At 38.0% G+C, this 18590-nt stretch overlaps 1 protein-coding gene and 1 long non-coding RNA gene across 6 annotated transcripts in view; one reads left to right on the forward strand and one right to left on the reverse strand.

Annotated features, from left to right (window-relative positions):
- Positions 1 to 896, forward strand: part of LOC124171329 — a 15026-nt gene extending 14130 nt beyond the window's left edge. Inside the window, exon 3 of the long non-coding RNA XR_006867679.1 lies at positions 691 to 896. This is a non-coding gene — a long non-coding RNA (uncharacterized LOC124171329). The remainder of the gene's footprint in view (positions 1 to 690) is intronic.
- LOC124171328 lies at positions 676 to 17777 on the reverse strand. 5 transcript variants are annotated; one of them, XR_006867677.1, is made up of 4 exons: positions 17335 to 17777; positions 8383 to 8869; positions 1040 to 1144; positions 676 to 895 (listed from the first exon to the last, which is right to left on the reverse strand). XR_006867677.1 is itself a non-coding variant. In XM_046550478.1 (3 exons), exons 1-3 carry the CDS (start codon positions 17389 to 17391, stop codon positions 1122 to 1124), a joined length of 522 nt encoding a protein of 173 aa, XP_046406434.1. In that variant the 5' UTR covers positions 17392 to 17777; the 3' UTR covers positions 676 to 1121. The 5 variants fall into 5 exon arrangements, 3 of the variants coding, with proteins under 3 accessions (XP_046406434.1, XP_046406435.1, XP_046406433.1); XR_006867678.1 differs by lacking the exon at positions 17335 to 17777 and adding an exon at positions 9626 to 9981 and having other exon boundaries at positions 676 to 1144; XM_046550478.1 differs by having other exon boundaries at positions 676 to 1144; positions 17380 to 17777.
- Between the last annotated feature and the right edge of the window lie 813 nt (positions 17778 to 18590).

Raw genomic sequence — 18590 nt, forward strand, 5'->3', positions numbered from 1 at the left:
TACTGTGTTTACATTGCTCAATTGTACATACATACATACATGGAATGACGTGCTGAAAAAACACACTATTTGTTTAATTTTTTGGCTTGAAAAAAGCAAATATTGTTAAAAATACAAGCATGCCACCCTCGCATTGATAGGGAAGGAGAGGACCCATACAAGTGGGAAACTTGGAATTTATGGTAAAATATCGAGAACAAGAACGAAAGTCCCACCCCGATCGTATTCCCCATGTCACTGCCACCCAACGCAGACCAAAGGCCGACCTGAGAGACCATTGTATGTGTCCTGGAATCCTGGGTAATATTTCTCTGAACATACTGATGATTCTTGTAATACCAAATCAATAAAAAATAACACTTACTTATCCCATGCCGTCATGAAAGCAGGTTCAGGAAAAACCAGGGCTTATATTTTTGAAGTAGGCAACTGACATCTGATTACATACATTTACAGGGATAAGTTAATGTAAATTGTTTCATTGCAGGTAATTGAAGGCGTTGCATTATTTGAGAATTGCTAACCTTAATTATAGCAGGAGCTAAGTGAAAGCGTGGTTAATTAAGTGATTATGATCTCCATTTAAACCTGACTGAGTATTCTCCTATCAAAAATTACTCTGGTTAAGGAACCATCTTGTACCTGGCAAGACATTTTTTAATGAATACCTACAAATTTGTTTTTCCACAGAATTTTTTATTAAATCACCACCATGATGATGTTGTCGGGACACAAGTCACTCTCGGCTGAATCGCCGCCTGATGTAGGGCAGCCTAAAGATAAACTGATACGAGGGACGTAAACTGTTGCATCGGAGACAGATCTGTCTTGGGGGATAACTGGCATCAACAATAAGGGAGTATAAACGCCGCAAATCCTCCAGTAAAGCCCCACTCTTGAAAAAAAATATATAAAAGAAAATCTTATAAAAAGAATTCTATAAAAAACCAGAAATGAGGCAAAACGATGTATATGAATTGACTGTATAGAAACTTCCAGACCAGTAATTAATCACTTTATTAACTAAAAAATCCTGTACCAGAGCCCAGATGGCTAATGGCATCTTCTCTCCGCCTAATATGTATTAGGGCATTTTCTCATCTTCTTTGGCATCAGTTGGACTAAACACTCAACTGCAATTCACCTGGAATGAAAAGAAAATTTTGATCATCTAGCAGTCCAAGAAGATTATCATGAGTGCGTGAAATATATTTGGCAATAAAAATTGTAATCAGTAACTAGAACCCATTATTATTTTATAAATTAATTGGTTAACATTACAAGTATATTGAAAATAACTATCCTGAGCATTTTAAAAATTTAACAATAGGTTTGTGGACCATAGTGAGTTTAGTTCATTTTAACTACAATTTAAGACTATTTACTATGTATCCGCAAAATGCATAATGCTTATAATTTAGAGTATTCAAACAAGAGTAGAAGAAAATACCAGATATCTGACATTCAACTTAAATGATTTTGATCAGCTAATAGTTCATGAATATCATCAGGCATGCGTAAAGTATTTAGATATATGTAAAAATTTGTAATCATATAGCAAATACAATCAGCTGCAATTAAAAAAAAAATCAATTGGTTACAGTCATTCACATACAACAATGACACACAACTTTGTTCTGAATATCCATAAACTTCTAATGTCAAAGGAGGACGTTAAATCAATTGTCGGGAGCACTCAGTTGAATTTGTAAGCAAGTTTGTAGAACGATCTTGTGTGAAACACAGTGTGGAAAAAAAGTAACTGATTTATTTTAAAAAGTGTCGTGTATAAATAGATTTGTGTACAGTGAATGTAAAAAGTGTTCATAATAGGGTGGTTTCCTATTATTTTTTTACTGCCTCTATCGATAGATTATTACTCCTGGAGTACGTATTTCATGCTTCTAGATTTTTAAATGACGATATATATTTTTTGCAATAAAATGAAAAGTGAAAATTTTCAAGCGTGCAAAAACACTACGGCTAAGTATGAATGCTGGGAAATGCCTGTGTGACGTCATTCTGGTTCCAGCTACCGCCGTGTAAAGCCACTATGGAGCAAGGCTATGAGCGCCGCTATGATGCATGCTGCTAGCAGGTAGTAGAGTACCCTGCTAGCTGGTAGCGCTTGGCTTAAATAAGGATTATAAATACCATGTCAAACGAATGAAACATTCCGACCTTAGGCAGTTTTAATAGGTGATTATTAAGAGATGTTTCCCTGAGCTCTGTGCCTCATGCATTGGTAATCTCAGACGATGTAGAACTCCTACCTACTGGTATAGAAACTAGGTCCCTGTGACGTCACGTGGAGTGGCGTCGCATGGGCACCAATCTGGCCTCTTTCAAATGAGGTTAAAATTGACCATTGCCATTCGTCTGAACTGGGATTTCTCAAACCAAATAATTTGTATATCATGAATACACTAATAATGGGTAAGGAATTGCAATCAATGCCTTTCGTTTTCTTTAATGAAGGAAACTACCCTATTGGACATTCTCCATGAAGGAGTAGTGTCAATGATTGAATTTATGTGGTGTGGACATAAAAAGTTTTCAATCCTCCACCTCACTGATAAGCACCATCGAAGATACCGTTGGTAAGTACATGAATCTGAATTTTAGTTATTTTCAATTGTATTGGACAAAATATATTTTTCACTAATGATGTTTCATTAAGTTTTTTTTATGTACTTTCATTCGTGTGGTTCCATGCAATATTTTTTGCACAATTCAACATAATGAAATTTCTGTTTAACAAACCTATCATGGCAGTTCATAGAATTTTGTTATAAAGACATTTCACTGCATTCAAAGAGGGATAATACGTGAAAAATAAGAAAATTCACCACAAAATTCAGCTTCCAAAAAGGCAAAAAGTAGTCATACCACACACAGCCATATATTTTAAACGGCATACACTAAATTTGTTATTCATTCTCACCCATTGTTAAACCATAGAACTCTTTTGATAAACTTAAAACTTTGTTAAAATAATCGTGAAAATTATATACATCATTATTTTCACTGTTCAACATAGATTATGTCCTAGAGACATAGTTGGTCGATCTTAGATATATTTTTCATTCTTATTCCAAATCTGTGCTTATATTCTTTTTATGATGTCTATTTCCTTAGGACAGCTTAATGAATATTTTTCCATTTACAGAGGTAGTCATTTAATTCATTCATATCTCGTGATAGCATCATTGGCATAGCCAGGGGGGGTGTCCAGGGGATCCGGATCCCCCCCAGAATATAAAAACAAAATTATTTTCCTTCATAAAAGAAAATGAAACATTGAAAAATCATGAATTTAAAAATTATTTCTTTGATAAATAAAGTTTTGTCGATTATTAAAATTAGTTGAAAAACCATTACTTTGTACCCTGTTTTTCAAACATTTTCCCCCATGGCTTCGGACCTCCCCCCCCGAACAAAATTCCTCCCTACACCACTGGATAATAATAATAATAATAATAATAGTTTTATTGGACATTAAACAAATTAGAATTTGCAATAGTCTTCGTCATACACATAGGAAATATCAATACACAAAATACATATGGCAAAATCGATTGGATTATGCATCAAGAAAGGACATTACAATTTCACTTTCGAAAAATTCATTAATGGAGTAAAAGGCTTTTTTCAATAGCCAGTCATGAATAACTTTTTTGAACTTTGTCACACTTACAACTTTAGCTTCTGGGGGCAATCTGTTAAAAAAACGAATTTTTAGTACATCAAATGAATTGCTGTTTTTGTTTAACCTACAATAGGGAACATCTAGGGTGTCGCTATTCCTTGTATAATGATTGTGGAAATTAGACCTTTTTTCCAAAGAGCCCAGATTATCTTTGACATTGCACAGGGATTTATATATATACAAGCCGTACAGAGTCATAATCCCAAGCTTGGAGAAGATAGGCTTGCAGTGATCCCTTGGTTGAGAAAAGGATATTATCCTTACTGCCTTCTTTTGCATTTTAAATAAATTATTGGCAGATGGTGAATGGCCCCAAAGTTCAATACCATAATTAATATGGCAATGAAACAAAGCAAAGTATATATTTGTAAGGTACTCTTTAGGTATCAAGTATACAAGTTTACGTAGCATATAAACTGCCTTGGACAATTTACTAAGAGTGCCTACCGTATGTGGCTCCCAAGTCAGTTTTTGGTCGAGTTCAAATCCTAATAATTTAATGGTGGTCTGGGGATTATCAGAAGTGCTCAAAGAGAAGACGAGTGACTGGGTTTTATCATTGTTCAGAACCAGACCGTTCGCAGAAAACCAGTTTGAGGCTTCAGTAAAAAACAAGTTAGTCGTAGTGCTTGTATTAGTCAGATGATTAGACTTGTGAATAAAAGTAGTGTCGTCTGCATAGAGTATGGACTTGCATGAGACGTTACGGGGTAAGTCATTGATTATAATAAGGAATAGAAGAGGCCCAAGGACTGAGCCTTGAGGAACTCCATAATTTAAATTCTGGGGTGAAGAAAGGTTATTATTGATGAAAACACACTGGGATCGATTGGTGAGATAGGATTCGAAGAGTTGTAGTTCAAGATTATTGAAACCATAATAATGAAGTTTTTGAAGAAGAATCGGATGAGAAACGCAGTCAAATGCTTTAGATAGGTCGCAGGCAGTTAGAGAAATGGAGGATTTACTTGAAAAAGCATTTAGAATTTCATCAATGGCGGACTTAACAGCTGAGGTGGTGGAAAACCCTTTGCGAAATCCAAATTGCGATGGAGAAAATAAGTTGTTAACTTCAAAGTGTTCGTATACCCGAATCTTAATGGCCTTTTCGAAAATTTTTCCAAAAACTGGTATTATAGAGATTGGCCTATAGTTAGAAGGTAAGGTTTTATCACCTTTTTTATAAATAGGTATTGTTTTAGAAATTTTCAAAGCATTAGGAAATATGCCTGATTGAAAACATGAGTTCAGGATTAAAGCCAGCGGTTCATCAATAGTATTTGCCAGATGTTTGATTAAATTTACTGATATTCCATAAACATCCGTGCACTTTGAACATTTTAAATTTTTGATGATTTGACGAATCTCATATTCTGTAACCCACTTCCATTTGAAGGGGGATGTGATTGTTTGAGAATTATGGAGAAGAGGCAAGGCCAGGTTTGGACCCAGATGAAGATTTGACACTAGGTCGGCTATTGAGTTGATGTAATAGTTATTCATATCATCAGATGTAAAAGGTAAGTCAGAGGACCCTCCTGAATGACCAATTTCCTTGTTTATGACCTGCCAGGCTGCCTTATTACGGTTGGATGCATTACTTATAAGGTCAGAGTTAAAACTACGTTTTGACTGAAGTATTTGGTTATTGTAAAACAATTTATGCTGTCGCCATACAGTTCTATCTTCAACATTGCCTGTACGAATATACTTTTGACGCAGCTGAATTACTTGCGACCTTATTTCTGAGAGCTCAGGAGTAAACCAGTTTAAGGATCGCTTGGAATTATTAGTTTTTTTCACGAGTTTCTTGGGGAAGCACTGTTGGAAAAATAGCAAAAAGTTTCAAAGAAGCAGGCAAAGTTATCGTTACCGTTGGCAAAGGTGAGCAGTGAATGCCAAGAAACATTTGCAAGGAGTGAAATTAATTCACAAATCCCTTCAGGGGTAATTGGACGGCTGAAGGTATGGGTAATTCTACCAGTAGTACTATGTTTGCACTTTTTGATTGAAAATTGAAATTTTAGTGATAGCAAGTGAGCAAGTGAAAATGAAACTTTCCTGCCTGCACATGAACGTATTTCATAACCACAGCCCATCTCACACGGTGCAAGATCCAGTATCTGAAACTCATAACACGTTGCAACCTCTCGCGTGGGATCCATCCTCGTGCATGACTCTGACACCTTACGCCGATTAACAACTTGCCACTTGCTCTCTCGTGGGAATTGGTCTCCGCGTATTCCTCCAACACTTAATGCCGTTACACGTTGCAGTATCTTGGCGTGGGAAGGTGTATGATGTGCATAATCATGTGACCTTTTCCGGCCAATAGGAAGATGCCGAGAGGGTCACGAGACGGACGCGACACGGGAGGAAGCCTCTTGGAGGGAATAGACACGGTAAGCCTCTTACGCTGTATCTCGGAGGGGGAGTTTGTACCTGTGCTCTGACAATTAAACGTGTGGAACCAGACTTGCCATCTCATTCTGCCTTCTACGAACCTGGCCCTTCTTATAAGCTTAGTGCTTACATATTTATAATGAAGGTAAAGCAAACAATTTATTTTTATTTGCGTACATTTTCTCTTATTTAAGATTGCTTTCCGGGCTCACTAAGAGCTTTCTTCTTTCTAAGATCTTTTTAGAGATGATAACACGAGTGCACTCGTATTCCCACTGGTCCATATAAGACCTGGAAGTATGAGACGCTTGGAAAAAGGAACACGGAGCTCCCATGATTGCAGCTAGCACACGATCGCATCCGTTTTACGAATGGGATAATAAGCCCTGTGTTTCCTAACATTAAAATGCAGTCATTCTGGTGATTTTGCATACAATTTTATTTATAATGAAGATTGCGGAAAACATCAAATGAGAGTGAAAATCATGCATTGATAATCTGCGACACTGATATGCCACAGCTGGATAATGGGGAGTCTGTAGCTGGGAGGATAATGGGGAGCTGTATTTGGAAAGGGATTATACGCAAAAAAAGTAGAAAATTCACCACAAAATTCAGCTTCCAAAAAGGCAAAATGTAAAGTCATACCACACTCAGCCAAACATTTTAAACAGCAGGTGGGAGGCATACGACCCAAATTTGTTATTCATTGTCGCGAATTGCTAAACCATAAAACTCCTTTGATAAACTTTTAACTTTGTCAAAATAACTTTGAATACTATATACATTGATCATTAATTACACTGGGGAACAGCCATTTTGCAATCTTAGATCTGTGACTTTTTTCTGACTAACTTTTGGTCTCTGAAAGATTCTCCTGGATCATTTTTGGGGTATTACTCTAAAGAATATGTATCATACGACCATTATTGCAATTCCCTCTCCTGCATGTTCCATTCATCGTGAAATAAAAATGCTGGAAGATGCTCATGTAAAAGTTTTCAGGAAAAGCAAATTTATGAAAATAATATCTGCGAGACAAAAATGAAAATTTGTTCCAACACAAACAACTAAGATTAATCGAGGAAATTAATTATGCATTTTTGACATGATCACGTGGTTTCGGAGAAAACATTTTGTGAGAACAGAAATTTTTCAGTTGTCATCATCTCCAAGCAAAGGAGACGGAATACATTTTCCGTATTCCATGAAAGGTATAACATAGTATCGCCAGAAATGGTTCATCAATTATATCACCTGTTAAACATTTTCACTATGCAATACATGATCGATTTTAACCCTTTTACTGCAGCAGCCTATTTCAGGTGGGATGCACGAAGACTGCCAAGGCTATTTTCCGGAATTAGCAACATTTCAGGTTTAAAAATTTCTCAGCTACTTAATAATATTTAATACTTCTAGATTTTTTCCCAATTCCTAAGATATATTTATATCTTATAACCATAGATAGATTATGGGGGCTTACTTAAATTACAGCCGATAAAAAGGCTAAAATCACAAAAAAAGTGAAAAAATTTCGCTCAACCAGCAAGGACCGATATATCAGCCTGTTGGCAGTAAATGGTTATATCAATTTTTCAAATTGTTATCTAGGAAATGTTTAAATGTTTGTTCAGAAATACCCCCCCCCACCACCTTACCATCTTCCCCCTACCCCCCCACCTTATCAAACATCTATTTACGCTAGGTCTTTTTGTATCACCCCTTGCAAAATATGGAATCAATAGGGTAGTTACCTTCATCAAAGAAAATGAAATGCATTGACTGCGATTCCTTACCCACCATTAGTGTATTCATACTATACAAATTATTTGGTTTTAGAATTCTCAGTTTAGACGAATGGCAACGGTCAATTTTAACCTCATTTGAAAAAGGCCAGATTGGTGCCCATGCGATGCCACCCCACGTGACATCACATGGACCTAGTTCTATACGAGTAGATAGGAGTTATACATCGTCTGACATTACCAATGCATGCATGAGGCACAGAGCTCAGGGAAACGTCTCTTAATAATGACCTATCAAAATTACTTAAGGTCGGAAAGTTTCCTTCGTTTGATAGGGTATTAATAATCCTTATTTAAGCCAAGCGCTACCTGCTAGCAGGGTACTCTGCGACCTGCTAGCAGCCTGCATTGCAGCGGCGCACATACCCTCACCCCAAGGTCACCTCACACGGCGAAAGCGGGAACCAGAATGATATCACACAGAGTTCCAGAGAGCATTTATTACTATTATTATTCCCTCACCCAACGAACAGCGTTCAGTGCATCTTTGCGTGGTGGTTGAGCGTGCTCTTCTGCGAGAAGCGCTTGTGGCACACACCACACGCAAAGGGCCTCTCCCCCGTCTGCACCCACAAGAGAGTGTGCAGGCGCCACAGGATCTCGTCTGGGTTAGATACCCGTGATTCTGTTTCCCACCCATGGGTGGCGGCGATGGCAAGGATCCTAGTACGGTTGTACCCAATGTTCCTCGTAGTGGTCGAAAGAGTCGGCCATTCAGACCCCAATGTGAGTAAGAGAAGGAGCTCGTGTCCCTCCCACCTGGTGAGCTTCGGGGAGTCCTTGTTGTTTGCCAGGAGCGTAAGCAGCTCCAGAACCTCCTGGTCTGCGGGTGTGGGCAGCATTCCGGGCGCGGTGGCCGGGAGAAGCTGTCGAAAGTCTTGTTCCAGGGAGAGGGCCTGGGGAGCTGGCTGCGATGCCGGAGGCTGTGACTCAAGGTATTGCGATGGTTCTTGTGTGGAAGGCAGCAATGGTTTTGTAATGATAGGAGAAACATCGGCGTAAAAATTTAAATGTCACGCTGAGCGAACAGAAACTACATGACAGAAATAATGAATTCTTAAGGGCGTTTTACACGGGGCATGGAATTGTGCAGATTAGAGCTGCATTAATTTCTAAAGTGGCGTGGAATTGCACGAATGCATGAACGAAATTAGAACAGGGGCTATTCTGCCATCTCGCATCCACGCATTCTCACATGTGTTCCAGCAATTCACCGCTTTACACGACACAATTTTGATTGCGCCTTCGGACGTACGTCAGATTGCACAATTCCATGCCCCGTGTAAAACGGCCTTTAAAATAGTAAAAGAAGAGATTTGTTAATATTGTCAAGCCTATGATTTTTCCAAAGCCCTTGAAAGAGTTCTGATGCCCTGAAATATTATAATCCCCTGGAAAGCATCAACAATCTCAATTACAACATTAACATATTATCCCTCAAGCCGTCCCAATAGGCGCATGGCCGAGGGTGAAATCAATTTTTTCAGGCTGTGTAACTGATTAAATTTGTATATGAGAGCGTATGGGTTGGAGAATTGCCAAATTCGACCCAGAAATATGAATATGAAATATCAAATCAAGTCATCGCACAAATTCAATAGAGTTGAATAGTTTTTGCAGATTGCTGTGTGGAGCAAAAGCAGACTTTTTTCAGGTCTTACTTCATTAAATTCACAGAGTATTCTGAAAAGACAAAAAGGCCCACATGATTCCACGATATCACAGCTTCACAGGTAAGCAGACACCCTCGGGGAACTTCAGAGAATCTCTCACGAATTGGATGAGAGAAAATTTAGAATTCCTTACACCTCCAATTCGAAGCATTTTCCATGAGAGGAGACTTTCAGTTCATGACTTTACCTGTGCGGTTTGATGGCACTATGGCTCTTTGCGTGCTGGGTCAGGTCACTCGCCTTGACGTACCGTCATCCGCAATCCCCATACGCAAAGGGGAGCTCCCCCGAGTGGAGAAATTTTACAACATTCCAAGTTATTACCACGATGGATAAGAATTTTAAAACACCCAAAATTACTTATATACTTTTAAATAATATTATATTTATGTATATAAAAGGACAAGGAATACAGGCGGTCCCCAACTTTCGCACACAATGCTTTCCCGAAAATGTGTACGAAAGTCGAACCATTGACTTCCATACTAATTAGGGTTTACGTTCCAAAAGAGCGTAATATACGTACTAAAACCTTTTTTTCACGGATTTTATTTCAATTCACTAAATTTTAATAATACGTCAATAAAACTCCTCAAATCATCTAATTTCTTTCGAAAATACGCAGAAAATGTAAATAAAAGTTAAAAAAAAAACCAAGAAATGCGTTGACTATCGAGTGAAACATCCTCTTGGCGTTTAAGTTGACATTCCACTTATTACGTCCACTATAAATAAAAAGACATATCAAGAAGCATAACAAAATGTAATTGTTGAACCCGCGCTCTGGATACCTTTTAATTTTTACACCAAAATTCGACATTCGGCAGGTGACATTCCTGATCGCGTATATTCGCATGTTATTCAAAAAAGACAAACGAAATTCGGTTGATATTTCGTGCAATATCGTTGCTGAAGGTGAATTAAACAGCACTCAAACGAAAAAATTCAATTAGAAAGAAGATCTTACTAGTTTTATTGAAAGCTATTTTATGATGTCTAGTCAACTTTTTTGAAAAATATCTTCAATGAAGGCTTTCTTCTTCTCTTGATGAAGGAGCCTATAGCAGGCAGTCCCTCTCTCAAATAAGTCACCTAGATTAGACTCAACTACCAACAATTCCCTTCATTGTATACGTTCGTATTGTTCGCATATACTGCCATTTGAAACAATTGAATGTTGGGATGCGCACTGAACATCGCGGGAATTCAAAATAATTACATACCCACATACGAAAGTCCAAATTTATCGTACGGAAGCCAAGTAAAAGGTGTCAATTTTGAACGTACGAAAGTGTGAATTGTACGAAAGTCGAGGACCGCCTGTACATTAGTTAGCACATGTTGAATTTAAAATTTAAATTTATTCCATGCAAGCTAAGACACCGTTTAGACCTCATAAGCAGATGTTGAAGCCACCTGGAATTCTATTCTTTGTGTTTTTGAAACTTACATTTCGATTCTGTTGGTTTGCCTGACATTCCACGTTTCCATGCAGTCATAAAAAATATATTAAGCTACTGCCCTAATGATTAAGAAAAACACAAATTTAGGCCAGAAAATGGGCGTTGAACTGGAAAAATTATAGGTGAAACGAATTTGCAAAATCAGAAAATACCTACACACACAACCAAAGCACCTGTAAGTCTAAGACATTTCACAACACTTTCTCTTCTCACTAAGGCTATTAAACGCTGGCCTGCTCAAAATCACTGGCCCCTAGTCCTGGATCTGACTAGGCTGCTTGCTGGCAATATCACCATGCATCGTCTAGTTAGAAGCAGCTGCTGAACAGTGATTTCGTCTTATAGCGCACTTGGTTGTGCCTCCAAAGTGGACTGGAGTTCGTCTTCAGCCACAGCTGACGTAAGCGACGAATTAGAGCGTGTGGTGTTTCTATCCTTTTACCTCACGCAAAACAGACATGCGAGTATTCTGCCTACACTGCAGGATGTGTGCAATATTTAACACTCATTAAAATCGAAGTGCAGAGACATTCTGTTTTTTTGTTATTTTTGTGAAAGCAGGACTTTCACGCTTTTGAAGAATAATACAGTGATAGAGCTCTTTACATCGTAATGGAGGGGACCAAAATTTGGTCTATTTGATGCATGGAGGTTCACTATAGAGAGATTTTAGTGATAGGCACCATTTTTACATATCCCTCAGAAATTAAGGCACTAGTGTCTTTTAAACCATCATATATATGTGTTTAAACAAACATGCATTTACTATTTAATAATTGCAGAAAGCGAGTGCTATCGCATGATTTTTACCATGATCAGAGAGAAAACGATGTGATCTCTCTTAAGTCAACAGTCACTTAAAATGATTAGGATAGTTGAACATCTTTTTTCTCATTTACTGTTAGGTATGCTCTCATATGGAACAAACCGGCACAACTAATGGTTAATGTGAAAATTACAACATATTAAGGGTGTATGTATAAAAAAAGGTGAAATGTTTAATGCTTAAAATGTCATTTAATGTACGAAATTGCAGCTGCATTATTGGTCTCTAGTTGCCTCGCTACAATTTGCAGAGGTAGTTAGGCCATATTGGGTGTTTCTCCTTGGTGCGATAAGTGGAGGTTTTACGATATAAAGAGGTTAACTACATAGAGGTTTGCCAATAAATTTACCTGTAAATCTGACAGGAGCGTAGGCGTGGTATGAAGTATGGAGGTTTATGATATAAAGAGGTTCACAACATAGAGGTTTTACTGTATTAATATTAAGTAAATTATAAAGGCATAAACCATAAATCAAAATAATTACAACATCAGAATATTGTGACAATGAAAACAAATGATTCATTTTCCATTGTTGTACGTATAGTGCCTTAGTATATACACACATTCACTACAAACTAATGTGGTATCTGATAAAATTAAGATTATTTTTAACGTGAATAGATAATCAAGTTAAAGTTATTAACGCATGCAAAATCTGATTTCATAATTCTCAATATTCTTGTTGCTACAGAGATTCAAAGTTTGCGAAAACTACTAAATTCATTAGCACTGTAAGAATGCTCTGCGACTTTAATGAAGATTTCTCGGCGCGGAGTTGAGAATCCACAAAATTGAAATGGAACATAAATCAAATCAACTACCTCGTTCGCTAGTAATCTAGAGCTTGGATAATAAAATGCACTGAGAAAAAGATACATACTAAGTGATACATAGGTTTTCCTAAAAACGGGACGAATAGTTTACTGGCACCACGTAAATGTTTTGTTTATTGGACTCTGACGTCATGCTTATTTGTTCCAAAAACGCGTAGGCAACCCAACATATTCACAATCTGCAGTCTGACGTTAAAACGGCAATATTTTTGCCAAATTTGCATTTAAGCCCCAGCATAGACCAATTTTCTAACCACTCCCTCAGTGTGTCATCATTGGATTCTGTGCCGTGACGTCACACACAAGCGTTCATGATGACATTGTGTTTTCAGGCAGCTGATGAAGAGTTATTTCGAAAGACTCATACCTCCGTCATAAAAAACGTCATTCATCCACAAAATTTCCATTGAATACATAGAGTTCTTTCTCTAGTACTTGAACAAAATCATGCATGTTCCCCATTGCAGATTCTCCCGGTCGTTGGACCCCCTGTTCCATGAAGAATGCACTCAACATGAACTCCTACGCTCCAGTCGTCTGCCAGACCACACTCCATTGAGTGGTCACCAGGGTTTGGGAGTTTTTATTTCCTCTCAATACATTCACCTCCTCAAGGAGGAACTCCGAGAGGAAATCTGAGATCCTCCTCCGAGAGGGGAGAATAGGAGAAGGGAGAAAGACGAAAAACTCGCACGCGTTTCTGAAGCCAGAATACTCCCTCCCGATCGAGGAAGAGGACATTTTGTCGTGGAGGAAGAGCTATTTTGAGGATTATTTCAGGTAACCAAATGTTCTCCTCTTGTTAGAGCTATGCTGTGAGGACTCTGAGAGGAAATGAAAAGTGGGTCCCAACCGCCATTAGGGTCCCTCGGCGTGAGAGGTCCGATCCTTTCCTATTGTCCGCGTGGGGATTACCTCGGCCCATTCCGGCTCTCAGTGTCCCACTCAACGAAGGTGCTCATGGTCACTTATTTGTTTATGAGTTAAAATAACTAAAAACGCTCATGTTGCATTTATTGAAAATCAATGCGAGGAATTACATTCTGTTTGTTCTGCTGATTGGTTCCAAATTTTAAACGGAATTCTAGCGTTCATATTAACGGAGTTGATCATCACCTAGAACAATTTTTGGAGACGCTAAGGTTAGATGTTTAATTGTTATTTTTATAACTTACTGGCAAGTTTATAGGAGCGATATTGTAATGGTTTACATCTAAAAATATACGTTACTCTGTTAGCTACATTCTAAGTGTACATTTGCGGTGAAATTCGATAGAATATCCGATTTAACTTCTAAGAAAAAAGCCCTCGTAATGTAATAAAATATGATTCTCTCAGTTCTTTGTCGTGAGCCAAAATTACAGCGACTATTTTTTATAACCTCTTGCCAACCTTTGAATACAAAGATATTACAAACGATTTTCGCTATAAATACTGATTATTGCATATCCTAAAAAATCGTAAATTTAACCCATTTCTTCCCAACGTTGTGTGAACGCAACGCAAACTTTGCGATTTTTTCTCTCCGTATTTGTTATTGATAAGTAGTTAATGTTTTTAGTATAGGTAGTTCAATGCTTTCTTAAATGCTATGAATTTTTTCACGGAAGAAATTTTGTAACTTTTGTTCTTACAATGGCCTTTTCATTTATATGTAAGTTGTTATTTTAGGTTATCTTCAAAGTTTACATATTATGTTAAATCTGAGACACTCGATGATTATAACTCTCTGCAAATACAATGATGCATTTGTATTCTAGGCCATTGCAACAGATTGGGTGAATTTGACTATGTGGTTCTCAAATTATTTAACAATAAAGCAAGTGTTGCGTTAACGCAACGTTGGGAGGACCCCGGTAATCTAGGGAAACGGCGCGCCGCGGCGGTAGTCGTGTAGAGCGTTTCTTTTTGGACTGAAAAATGAAAAGCTTATCAAGAATATGTTACCTTTTTATGGCGAAACTTTAGTTTCAGGCAATTGTACAGTATTTTAGTCCTAAATATACATCTATATAAGTGTTGAAGGGTCTTTACTAGGATGTTTGGCAGGTGGTGAGTTTTTACCGAGTTGTGACTGTTTGATATTTTTGACTTCACGTATCGAGCAAGATTAAATCAGCGTTTACTTGTGCTATAGTGGAAATTTACTGTGACCTAAACAAAGGATGCATAAAAACTTTGCTATACAGTTCTCCAGAAAAATGTCCAGATTTCTGTAGGCGTCTGCAATTCCAAGACATACTGGCATTCTAAGTTAAGAACGATCTGTTTACCACAGTTGACGAGTATGTTAAAAGCAAGTGAGTATGTGAGGGTTAGCAAATAGATCGTAAAGTCGTATTTACGTGGTGTTGTTGACTAGGATTCAAAGGGAAGGTAGTGGGAGGGTAAAATGCATAGTTAGGCTGGGCGGGGATATCCCGGCACCAATGGGTCTCCGTGCACAGTGGGGGTTGGCGAATGAGCAAAATGAATGGAGAGATAAGAGGGATCACATTATCGCATTATTTTCTGAGAAATTCATGCCCACTGGCTGCTGACGATAATGAGCTGGTAAGGCTCCAAATGAGGGTTCAGGTTATTTCGAAAGAAATTTTTTGAGAACTATGAGTGACTATGAATGCATTGGGATACCAAGAAAAATATTTCTTGGTATTTTGACTCAGGTAAAGGGCTTTCTGGGTATTACGGTATATAGAAGGGGCGATGTTCCGTTCCATCTGCTTTTACTGTATCTGTGGTTGTCTGTTGAACAATCGTTCCCTCCAAAGAACCTGAACTCACATTTGCAGCCTAAGTTGTTCACTATCGCCAGTGATCATAGTGCGTGAAATTCTCAGAAAAGATTCCAAAAGCGTGGTATTTCTTCCGTTCTGATGTTTAGTGGTTATAACACCTTAGCATAAAATATTACTGGAGTAAGGACGTGTTCCTAATGTGCGTCAAACGATGTTCCGGAAGCGTTTTGTTGAACCTAAAATGTTCTTACGCCTGACTGGTAACAAAAGTTTGGACCAGGGGGATAAGTTTTCTAAGATACGTCCATACTTTGCGAGCTCAACCAAATATTTCTACGGTTTGATCCAATTTCTCATAAATTATCTTTTGACGAGAAGATGATGCCATATTTTGGCGAAAGTGAAGGAGCAATTACTCATTATTAGCAGTCACATGTTTAGTGATTACCAAAAGTGCTATATTCATTTACATACTGATTGGTCCTCTAAAATTCATGAACAATACCAAGTTTAATCTATATTTTGGGTTAATTATATATTTGGGTTACAATAAAAGCAAATTATTTGCAAAAATAAAAGAGTTCCGAAAGAAAAGCAAAACGGCTCATATTTTATTCATGCACACAAACATTCTTGAATAAATTTTAATACAATGCAAAGAAAGAAAATGTTGTTTTACATCGAAAAAACTGACATATTATGTTTTTTTCACTTTCCGATAATCTTAACGTACAGAGAGCGAAAGAAGAAAGTGTAAGGAAGAGAAAAGAGAAAAGTACAGGTCATAAGTGGTTCTGATTTTTAGTAGTTTTTAGTGTTAGTCATCGGAGAATTTCGCAGTTGTTCACAGCCCTGCGTGTCTATGCCAAAAATTTCTCCAAAAACTATCCCGCATGGCCCAAAAACTGCGCTGAATAATTTATAAGTGCTCTCCAAAAATGTTTCAAATATAGTTAAAGTTACTAGTCATTTTATATTCAAAGTTTTGCCATTTCTATCACTTCTACAGTTAACTCTTTCGCTGCTGTTCAATCTCCGGAAACCTTCTCCTCACATGCGGCGAATATGTTAAAATGCGTTTCGTGGGCCCATGGAGCAGGTACTTCCAGGATGGGTGTGGTGCACACTCCGAAGGGTCGCTAATCCACGGCCCTATCCTGGACGAGCTCAACCACGCAGGACTGTCTCTTCGACCCTACCAGCGGGGGGCCTACCTCCGGAAAAGTGACCACTCTGACTGCGATTTCAAATTCAATCACTCAATCTGATCATCAAAAAATAATTGTTTTCATCGCACTCCCGCCAATCAAGCACGTCTTTGAACCGTGTTTCTACGATGAAAAATAACGATTTTGTTAACTCTTCTAGAGACGTGGCTGCGGACAACCGGAAAAATGGCCATTTTAGCAAAGTTAACAAAATCGTTATTTTTCATCGATGAAACACGGTTCAAAGACGTACTTGATTGCATGATTAGCGGGAGTGCGATGAAAACTATCATTCTTTCATGATCGGGTTGAGTGATTGATTTTCAACTTGCAGTCGGAGAGGTCACTTTTCGGGACGTAGGCTGCCTGCTCGTAGGGTCGAGGAGACGGTCCTGCGTGGGTGAGCTGGTCGCGGATTAGCGACCCTTCGAAGTGCTTCGGCGAAAGAACTGACCGCATGTCTCCACTCTGTCCAGAGCTCTGCCACATGTGCCGTAAATACTTTTTTGTATTGCTCTAGCTCTTTTGGGAGGAAACTCTTTTCGGAGGAAAGCCTTTTCATTCACCTCTTGACATATGCTGGAGGAGAAAAAAGCTCTGAGAGTTTTTTTATTTCCTCTGAACAGAGTTCTCCTCCCAAGAGTTTCGGAGGTAAGGAGTTGGGAGGAATACCTCCTGAGTTTCCCCCAAGGAGGACTCCCAAACCCTGGTGGTCACCTGCAGGGGCATCGCCAAGGAACTCCTGTCTTCACTCCACTGCCGCTGTTTGGTTGAAGCAACAACTTCTCAACCTGCAACCATGACAACCTAAAAAACAATAAGGAAATTCTTATTTTAGAGAAACTGGGCCAAAAACATCCCCACCAGCCAAAAATGCTTATTTTCTGATTGTACGTCTTTAAGAGATATCGTAAATATAGTACAGTGTGTCCTCGTTTAACGCCATCCAGTTTAAAGTTGTTTCACGATAATGTTGTCCAAAAATTGAAACCCTTCATCATTTAACGTCGTTGCTGCTTCGCGATAATGTTGTTCAAATTACGCGCGACGAAAAAAAATTGAATGGCAAATAGGACGCAAGCGCATCTGATGTATAGTAAATATTACTATATTAATGCGATTGATAATTTTCGTTCAACAGAAAAGGTTGGCGTGGGTAGCACATGTTAAATATGCATCTGAGCGAATAATTATCTATTATCTGAACATTTATCTGATTCCAACCGAAAAAAATGTCCACGAAGACGAGTGGCTATCCTGGAGGTTCTTCAGATGTGAAGAAAAAACGGCGACATTAGAACAAAAACTTGATATTATTAAATGAATTGAAGAAGGTGCAACTGCTGGAGATATCGGGCAAGTTTTAGGTTTTCAGCTTGAGTTTTTACAATTAAAATTTCTTCTGTTACTGAAAATATCAATGTTACGCCATTAAAATACTTTCTCAATTTAGTTAGTATATTTCTTTTAATAATGCCTTATTCCCAACCTTTTATCGTTCCACTGTGCATGAATTGCTGTATATATTAAGTGTGTACAGATCTCTTCTTGGTAACTTCACAGTGTTTCTAGATAAACTTGGCTATTTATTAGATGAACTTTATAATGTTGGTAACAACGTCCACATCATTCTAACCGGTGATTTTAATTGCAATTTACTAGTTGATGATAATTCATCTAAAGATTTCTTGAGATTGCTTAAATCCTATAATTTAATGCCTACGATTACAGCTACACCCACCAGAATTACACCAAATTCACAATCACTGTTGGATAATATTGTTTCTAATATAAACTTAAATAATGTAAATACTAAAGTTCTCAACTCCACCATATCTGATCACTTTCCCGTATTATCTTATTTAAACGTAGACCCACGTACACATTGTCAACATTCACATCTCACCAGAGTTTATTCGCAAGAAAAC

Source organism: Ischnura elegans, chromosome X (genome assembly GCF_921293095.1).
Source record: "Ischnura elegans chromosome X, ioIscEleg1.1, whole genome shotgun sequence".
NCBI classification, from domain to species: domain Eukaryota; kingdom Metazoa; phylum Arthropoda; class Insecta; order Odonata; family Coenagrionidae; genus Ischnura; species Ischnura elegans.

What these genes read in the sequence shown, in the direction of transcription:
- LOC124171328 (XM_046550477.1), bottom strand. Translation starts at nt 17,391, where the DNA reads ATGCCCCTGCAGGTGACCACCAGGGTTTGGGAGTCCTCCTTGGGGGAA. An exon ending in CCTTGGGGGAAACTCAGGAG is followed by an intron (nt 8,870 to 17,334) that starts GTATTCCTCCCA and finishes CTTCCACACAAG; the next exon opens with AACCATCGCAATACCTTGAG. An exon ending in CACTGAACGCTGTTCGTTGG is followed by an intron (nt 1,145 to 8,382) that starts GTGAGGGAATAA and finishes TTTTCATTCCAG; the next exon opens with GTGAATTGCAGTTGAGTGTT.